Raw genomic sequence first — 9744 nt, 5'->3', positions numbered from 1 at the left:
CGGTTTGGGAAATTTGTTCACACTCGCAAATTCCACTTCATTACCGTTACAATTTATATTTATTTATTTATGTGTCAGTGTATATGATGTATGTGCATTTATATAATGTACAACAAATTGAGCTTTATGCAAAGTATCGGCTTACCTTTTCCTCCATTTTTCTTGGTCCTTGGTTTTCAGTGCGGTGATCTTTTCGCAGCTCAAAAAGCAATCTGAACATCATCATCAGCTCTAGAAATACATCGAAGTTGCTTGGATCTTCCTCGATTTCATGTCTCCACAAATGTCGTAGCAATTTTTCTTCTAGAATGCCCTCCTCATCAAGCTTATTCCACATTGGCATCATTTTAGGCCACTAAAGAAAATTAGGCTGTTAGCGTATACACGTTAAAAAAAACAATAAATTAAAAAAAAATCAAACCTTCAAATGATTGCGCATTCTGTAGAAAAAGTTACGTTTACAGTAGTTTTATCCGGATCCGCGCAAGTAATTTTCTAGACGATCGACGCGTGCTTGATGGGGTCCTGGCAAGATATTGGCTTTTTTTTTTAAACTAGCACTTCCACCTAATTATTTCACAGTTTAGGGTTTCTGAAATGGTTTCAATGTGGCGAGAAAAGTCCATTAAGGCAAGATACAGACCATGAACTCCGTGTGTTGGTTGGTACAAGGTAAGTACTACCAGTGAAATAGTTACGCCGCACCAATTGTATTTATAAATTTATAACATCGATTAGTTTTAAGTTAAGAAACCTACCATGGTAATAAAACAAAATTAAGAATCTGAAGAAAAATACAGTACGTGCACTGTTCAAGTGCGATTGAAAAGCATTGTTTGAACGTTAGCACGTACATCTTTTTAATTATCTCTATATTAGGCCTGAGACAACTATAGAAGTTGTCTCAGATTGTTGTCTCAGATTAAGCCACTTATAAAAATGTTAAACAAACCACTGATAAAAAAAAAATAACAATTTTACCTATAGGAGACTTAAAGAGACGTACCTTGTCAATATCGTCTGGTTTTACCACTGTGATGATTTTAGTCAAGAAGTCGATCATCATATGCAAGTTTGTTATCACCGTGTTTTTTAATTTCTCGTTAGTCTTCGAGTACAGAAGTATTCCAGTGTCATTTAGATAATCGAGGACAGTGGTGATCGTGTCTTTTGCAATTCCACACTCAGCGGCAACAGCGGTTATCTATAGAATTGTTAAATTAAATCTTTAATGTGATAAATTTTTAACCCAACGAACTAAAAAAATAAGAGATAAATAACCATAGGCATAGAAGCTATTACAAATATAGAGGAAGCAAACAAACCTCCTCCAAAGACACCCGCAGTTTTGTTTTTGCAAGTTCTTGGACTTTGGACTGGAAATCAACCCAGTTAGTGGGCACAGTTCTTGCCATTGCCTTCATGTAACCCATGACGTTCTTCTTCAATTTCTCAATCCCTTCATCCATCTTTGCAGTGTTATCAACTGCGTATATCGTCCGGTCAACGTGTGTTTCGTACGCTGTATCTTTGATGGCATCAAATATTGTTTGGTACATTGTTTTGATCTTAAAACAAATTTGATAAAATTGATAGATAATCTTTATGATTGTAATACATTCTTAAAAAATTATGAACATTTTTTCTTTAGCAACATAAATATTTTAAAGACTTTACAGTACCGTATGTTCTTGCGTATAAGCTGAGGCTTAAACTACCAAATTACGATCGAAAAACAGAGGGTCGTCTTTTGCGCACGACATAAAAATACCTGATTTTTGAAATCATGTTCGTCTTACGTGCGGATCTTCCGTAACATTCGAATTTGCTACTGAATGAACCTACTAATAATGTTAGTAGGATGACTGAACGCAACTTTTAATACTGAGAAATAAATTTTGATTAATAATTAAATGTTATTATTTTGAAGATCAGCTTATATTTGGATATGTTTTTAGCCAGCTAGATGCAGTATTAGGATCATAAAGAACATAAAAATGTATGAATTCCGATGGTGAAACAGGCGGGGGGGGGGGGGGGGTCGCCTTATACGCCCTACATAACACAAATTGTCCATAAACCTTCTCGAACTCGGGGTCGCCTTATACGTGAGTATATACGGTAGTCACAATAAATAGGCCTTAGTTAAAAAAAAAAAAAAAAAAAAAAACACGTTACATTATCAAACACTACGTTTGCCATTAAAAAACTATTTCAATTTCATTAATGGATTGTTTCAAATCTAAAAAAAATCAAACAAGACAAAAAAAAAGCGAAAGTAAAAATATAATGTACGGTACCGGTATTGTATATTAACTTACAGATTTTAAAAGGAACACTATAATTCAACATACAAAGAAAATCTTACACGTGTTTCTGCCTCACTCTTCGACAATTGGTCTTTGTGAGTTGCAATCAAACTTATTGGGGGAGAGGATATTTCTGCGTTGAAGAAAAGTTTCTTCTTTTCAACATTCGGTAGAACAGCATGTTCAAATATTGAACGCATCCAGAAGAGAATCATCTCTAAATTAGTCATTGAAAATTTCCCCTAAACATTAAAGAAAAAATAGCCCTATTTACGAAAGACAATTGAGATAAATAAAATGAATTTATTATATAGCCATAGGCCTACCGCTAATTTACAAAACTTAATGAATTACACTATAACCATACAATACAAGAATATTGTAAGGAAGATTTAACTGATTTACTTACTTTATGTAAATCTCTTGATTTCACAAAATCATTCAAATCATCTAGCAAACTGAAGACTACGCCGTACGACGCTCCACCTGTCAGGTAAATCTACAAAGGGAGGAATATTTATGAATTTATGATTACGAAGATACACATTTAAACAAAGACATTATCTATAAGTGAACTTGAAATTCGCTATATAAATGAATAATAATAATAATAATAATAATAATAATAATAATAATAATAATAATAATAATAATAATAATAATAATAATAATAAAATCATTATTAGCAATATTATTAATATCCTGACTACTGATCAAGGTCTTTCGCACATTGGTCTCGGGTGCAATATGGCCCATGTGCTGTTAAAGTACGCAGAGGGCGGTACACTCTTCGGGCAATAGAGGTTTGTCTCCCGGTTTCCTGGTGAATTTACCACAATCAGGACGGACTGGAAAAAAGTCTCCTTCGAACTTTCGTGGGTTATCCTTGGTCCCTACACCAAATCAATCCATTCTAATCCATGATGTGTATGACACGCATTCCACCGTAAACATACCTATGGTTAATGACCACATAGGGATCTTTTGTGGCTGCCAATTTACGTATTCCTTTATACATGTGTTCCTGTCTTACACAACCTATTAGCCTGAAGAACATTCGCAAACGAAGATGTGAAGATTGTAAAATTTGGCATTTAAAAGAATTCTATTGAATTCTGAATTCAGCATAACCTACCCGATGGGTTATATAGTACTTTAACTGCCCGGCGTAGTCCCATATGGATGTTACTTCGATTGGACCATCGACGTTTCTAGGTCCCTGGTCAGCAAGTCTATTAACCACCAGTTCATGAAGTCTGTCTGGTAGTTTCTTTTCAAATGTATCATAGCTTCCCGTGGATTGATTCGTTGATAAACCTCCAGCCTCCTGAGGTTCCTGAGAATTTCCTGGAAAATAAAAAAAATGAAAGTAAAACTAGCGAGAGTTAAAACACAAAGATTATGGTAATCTGAACTTATGATGATTAATTATTTTGAATTATGATGATGACGAAAATGAAAATGGAGATGATAATGATGACAATTTCTTGATACTGTCGTAATGATGATGCTGATGATGATGGTTATAAATGGAAAAAAGGCGTCTATGATGTTAACAATCAAAAATATAACGATGACAAATACAATAAACATGAATAAATGAATATGAAGATGATAAGGATACACAAATGAGAGTGATAGTGATTGGTGATAATGAAGATCATTGATGATGATTATGGTAACAATGATGACGCTGATGGTAATGATGATGATTATGATAATAATGATGATGTTCCTGAAAGCATCTAATTTTCATGGTGGCAGTCTAAAATCAGTGGCATATCTAGAATTTTTGAAATGGGGGTGCTGATGGCGGTGCTAAAGTGAAGTGTAAGGGTGGGGTTGATAGTCAATTGAGGGGCGCTAATTCGCTACTTGACAGTGATTTTGGGGGAGGGGGTGTGAGGAGTGGGCGATTGGGTTGTGCGAGTAATTTTTGGAGGGGCGAGCGCCCCCTCTCCCCCATGCGCACCCCCTAGATACGCCACTTAAAATCCAATATTGCCTCCATGATGACAATCTGCAAATGGTATATTTGAAATCCTGTACAGTAGGCCTACCCTGAAAACATAATTATATGATTTTTTTTTATTAATCAACATAATACATAACGAACACAGAAATGGGTATTTAAAAAAAAAAAGAAAATTCTTTTAGAAGTCAAGATATGCTCATAAACCTGATTTTTATGGCGTCTGTTTGACTATTTTTAGTAGAGAGCTTCATACGACAAAACTTAAGAGAACTTAGTTCTTTTAAATTGTTTTGCAGACAAAAGAAAAAGAAAGGTTACCATTATTATGAATACGGTGACGATGACGTAAGTAATGTAATTATCATTGTTGCCAAAAACTTAATAAATACCTCTTTCATTCAACGTCATTACAGTTGTTGCTTCCTTCACTTTTACCTGTAATTAAATAATAAACTCATATTAATTACATTTATCTGCTTTTTCAGAATAATAATAATTTAAAAAAAACAATCTACGGAGTGGTGGTTTGTAGTATATTAATATGATCATTACTTATATGTACTTGGAGTGATGCGTTTTGTCCTACCCGATGTGCTATCGTACTGTATGTAATCACAATTTATAGAAATATTAGAAAATAACGATATTTAATTTTTAAAAAATTCAAGAAAAGCACAGTACCGTACACAAAATAAAAAGAATGAATAGGCCTAATTATAAAAGTAATTATAGTAAATTTGATCATAAAATACGATAAACAAATAACATATTTACCATTAAAGATGATGTAGAAGTTGACGATGTACTTCGTTGGCTTTCTGGCTGTTTCAACTTCCTTGCGATATTTTCTGCTATGGCGTCATCTTTTATCTGATTTGTTAGCTCAGCCACTGAACCACATAAATAATAAACATTATATCCAAAACTAAGTTATATATCATTACACTAACAATTGCATAGAATAATATATAAACTTGAAATTAAAAAAATACATGAAGTCAAACATTCATCAAACATCAGTTAAACTATTATTTAAAAAAATTTAAAAAAAATAGGCCTATAAAATTAAGAACAAAATTATCACTTAGGCCTAATCTGTAAATTCAATGATTTTCATGTACCATCTACATCGGTTTTCTCCCACTCGCTGCAGCCTTCACCCAAAGTTTGAAATACGGTTGTTGTTACTATACCGTCAGTTGATTCTTCATTCTCATTAAATCTATTGACGATATAATAACGGGAGTTGTAATTATTGTAATTAATTAAAACGTAATGAATTAACAAATGAACTTACATATTATGCCTGCATTTTATGACATAATTAGCAATTATAACATAATATAATTGATTTTCACAGCATTGTAAAATTTCTTTTTCATAAAATTACGTATTTATACTATAGCCTATTTCCATACCCTTCCGTTGTTGTTATAATTACACTTCTACTGATTTCATATTATAAATTAATTGTATTTGCATTGCATTGAATAGGGGTACCCCATTCAGGGAAGGGACACCCCTATTAAAGGGACTTTTTTTTTGGTCCCGAAGGTTTCCCCTTAATAGGGGTTTTACTGTTGTAATAATAATGATTATTATTTTTTTTATATAGGGTGACGAATAATCTTTTAGCTTAGCGAAAACGGTAGGGGGAGGGGGGTGGCATATTTGATTGGGAACAATTTCCTTGAGCTTCATTTTAAACAAAAGCAAAAAGAGATCGTTGTTGATTTTTGTTAGAAGGGTGATTGCAGAGATATCATCTGTATCAAAAATGAGCAGAGTGGAACAAATTGCTTCATATAAGGACGTACCGGTATCTTAGAGTTGTATTCGACTGTTCACTCTCATAGGGCACGGGGAACCGCATTGACTAAATTATCAAAAAACTTTACGCTCACATGTACTGTCTATATGGTAAACCTAAATGTTTTAGGGTTAATACGTATATTTCAGTCACTTTCTATAATTTAAAAATTTGTTGTGCCTTGAGCTTAGTGTGCTGGAGAAGAAATATCACGGGTAAGATATCACGTCAATAATGCGGAACGGATGTGGGTCAGTGTGTGCCGTCGGTTGGCTTTGTCTATAGGGGCCTACATTGACAGGGTGGAATTAAAGTTTAGTAGATTCTAAAAGATCTCACTCATGCTCTCTACTCTGCAATTGCTAGTTATATTGAACGGAGCGGCAGAATGTGGTCGGCAGCTGGTGTGGCGTCAGGATTTGCCAGAGAGAAAAGTGGGCTTTGTCGAGTGTCGCTTAAATGTTTCCCCGAAATTTGACAATTTAGTGGTTTCAAAGGATTAGGCCTATTTAATGTAGAAAATACATTTTATTTCTCCCCGACACATTGTGTTTTTTCTCACCGGCTTGGCCCATCGGCGCCCCACCCTCGCTAGAATTAGTAGAATTATAGAATTATTGAACTTTTAACATTTAATTTTGGATATAAAATAGTTAAATGTTAATTTAACTTGAATTTTAAAATAATTTTTTGAGATATGATATGATTTTGAGAACGATAGCATCATTGCGACCACTGCATATAATTTCCTATGAAATCCAACCGTTACGTGGTTGGATTTGTAATACGGCGACTTTTTGTCTATTTTGACCATTATGGCCGCCCATATGATTATTATTCGGTTACCAAGATACAAACATAATGTTACAAATTACAATAAAACGCGCACGTATAAACTTATATTAAAAAACCCTCTTCGAAGGGAAGAGTATAGAAAATGATTTCCGTACAACAGACTACCTTACTCGTTGCTCGAAATAACTTCAGTAGGCCTACACCATTGCAGGGAAGTTTAAACATCTTTTAAATGCAAGCACATAATTGTTTAATATAAAATATCTCGTAAAAGTAAATAGTCCTTCTGTACTTACGCTTTTCCAAGGATGTGATTTACACAGGAGGTCTTCCCAGCTCCTTCCTTCCCCATGAACATGAATCTTGCATTAACTACCGTAATTTCACCATTTTGCATTTCATATTCGAAGGCTTTCACTGCATTTTCGCCCCTAGCTTTGATTTCACCGGGTACTGACAGTTCTTTTTGATACAAAAAAAAGAATTATTAATACAGTTTAAATATTGAATGTTTGATGTCTTTTTTGTACAGTGTCTGTATAATATATTCACTTTCTACGTTAATACGGTAATTCACCACGGAAGCAACGTTGTCGAAATAATGAAAATAATAACGGGCAAAGTAAAAAATAATCATTTACGAATTATAACATAATGTGTAATAAAAGCTTTAGAATTTTAGGTGAAACAGTCACAATCATTTAATTAAACGAATATTCAACTGGTCTTTAAGCTTACCTATAAGTAACTTTCTAAGTGATTGCTTCTTTTCACTTCTCGTGGTTTTTTCATATTCTCTACATTCGTTATAATTATAATAATCAAGCGGCGTCTTTCCTTTCTGCAATAACAGACACGAGCACATGTGTCATTGCATGGCGGTTGCAAATTAAATCAACACAGTGAAGTTGCACGTTAAATCAACACAGTTATATTATATATAAACATAATCAAAAAGATTGGTGAAAGTAGTAGATATAATTTTTAAAAAAGTGACTAACACGATCCGCTTCGATTAATTTACAGCTATGTTTTGAAAATCCAAATAATCCTTATCTGTTAATTATTTATATTTTAATGAGAATATATTTATTATGTTGGTTTTGATTAATAAAAACGTTGGTCTATACAGTTGTTGTATTAGCGTCTTGACTGATACATTTTGATGCATTTTATTTTTGTGTACATTACCGGATCTTTTATCGATATGGAGGCTCCATGCATCAGTAGGCAGATGGCTGTCTCTCGATGTTGATCGTAATTATTACTCGGAGCAAGTAGACAATCATGTAGTGGTGTGCGTCCAATCTGCAATGGAATGATAATGTCAAGTTTGTTATACACGCACAACACAAGCATTACGGAAATAATTGAGAATTATCATACTGAATCATCGCTCATTGTAAGAATAATATGGACGAGAATATTAATTATTATGTGTAATATAATAATGATAATGATAACAATAATATTACTAATAATAATTATATTAACAGTGATAATGGAAAATACAGATACAATAATAATTTTATTTATAATGCCAAAAAATGCTAGTAATTGATAAAATGATGATAATGACGATGATGATGGCAATAATAAATGGGACTAACAATATCAGTTCTAATTAATATAGGCCTATATTTTGTTAAAGTACATGAACAAGAATATTACTATATTAGAATGTGATGCTTTGAATGTGTTTGTGAGTGAATTTTATGATGTTAATTTGTTTACAGTGAATAAAGTGTTGTTTTCTTTTACTGTACTTACGCCGTTTGTCACGTTGGCGTTCTTCGTTCTTTCTAACGCACTTCTCAGTGGAGTCACGCGAGCGAAGAACGCCAAAAGATGGAGAGTAGTTAAACCAGTAATACGATTCTACAAGAGAAAAGTAGAGTCAGAGTATGATAACAAAATAATACGAAAACAACAACTAACTCACACACCACATATCAACGAAAAAAAAAAACCCAGAAACATCACAGTTACTTTGCTTATCACATTTATCGTTATTATTAGATAATGGGAACGGAATTAAATCTCTTTTAAATTCCGTTTTTCTGTTAAAATCACGCAAGTAATGTTGAAATCAAAAAGGATGTTTTACACACATTAATCAATTAGGCCTATCTTTAAAATGAAAATTTTAGCGATATAACTTTTTGTGTAAAAATTCAATTGTATTGTCACAAATATATCAAGTAAACAAAAACGATCAATATAATTCCAAACATGATTAGTATCTGTTACTGCAAACATATATTTTTTCAATGTTTATATATTTAGATCATTTCCATAACAAAGGCTTTTCAATGTTTAAAAAAAATAAATCATGAAATAAAAATAAAATGCTTCGTTAAAAATATACAGTATGTCACCGTAGTCTACTTTAAGTTAATGTGTTTAGTTTATATCAAATACAATGATTTTGAATTCCACTAACCTTGAATTCTAAATTCTCCACTGAAGCTTTCGCAATCATTGTTAGCATTATGTCGTCTGGTGCGTTGTAGCGTGCAGCGTACATTAACTGCGTCGATAACTACGGAAACAAGCATACTGGTCAATACGCGATGGTAGTAACAAATTAAAAATCAATAACAAACAAAATTAAAACATTAAAAAATATTAAATAATTTACATATTTTATCGCGTGCGTTTTCTTATTGTTTAACATTGAATTAATTTTTTCAGTCCGAGTTCATAAGCCAGGGTTTCCTATTATTGATATTTAAAGCCCCATTCCCGGCAAAATTTCAATTTTTAAGAAAAATCTAATTTTTGTATAATGTTATAAAGATTTATAAATATAATACGGAATTGCTAGTTTAACTGAATTTAGACATTCCTAAGAA

General features: G+C 32.8%; 1 protein-coding gene across 1 annotated transcript in view; it reads right to left on the bottom strand.

Moving 5' to 3' along the window:
• Window positions 1–124: 124 nt before the first annotated feature.
• Window positions 125–9744, bottom strand: part of LOC117108180 — a 12169-nt gene continuing 2549 nt past the window's right edge. Inside the window, exons 3-16 of the mRNA XM_033250142.1 lie at window positions 9333–9431; window positions 8660–8767; window positions 8081–8197; window positions 7628–7730; window positions 7186–7351; window positions 5406–5506; window positions 5059–5174; window positions 4674–4719; window positions 3445–3656; window positions 2719–2808; window positions 2369–2551; window positions 1326–1568; window positions 1007–1204; window positions 125–355 (exon numbers count right to left, since the gene is read on the bottom strand). Of these exons, the coding sequence (XP_033106033.1) occupies window positions 125–355; window positions 1007–1204; window positions 1326–1568; window positions 2369–2551; window positions 2719–2808; window positions 3445–3656; window positions 4674–4719; window positions 5059–5174; window positions 5406–5506; window positions 7186–7351; window positions 7628–7730; window positions 8081–8197; window positions 8660–8767; window positions 9333–9431 (2013 nt within the window). The remainder of the gene's footprint in view (window positions 356–1006; window positions 1205–1325; window positions 1569–2368; window positions 2552–2718; window positions 2809–3444; window positions 3657–4673; window positions 4720–5058; window positions 5175–5405; window positions 5507–7185; window positions 7352–7627; window positions 7731–8080; window positions 8198–8659; window positions 8768–9332; window positions 9432–9744) is intronic.

Source organism: Anneissia japonica, unplaced genomic scaffold (assembly GCF_011630105.1).
Source record: "Anneissia japonica isolate Jap-2015-1 unplaced genomic scaffold, ASM1163010v1 scaffold519_len276752_cov174, whole genome shotgun sequence".
NCBI lineage: Eukaryota > Metazoa > Echinodermata > Crinoidea > Comatulida > Comatulidae > Anneissia > Anneissia japonica.
Note: the sequence above shows the minus strand (reverse complement) of the source record. Positions and strands in the feature narration are given on the sequence as shown.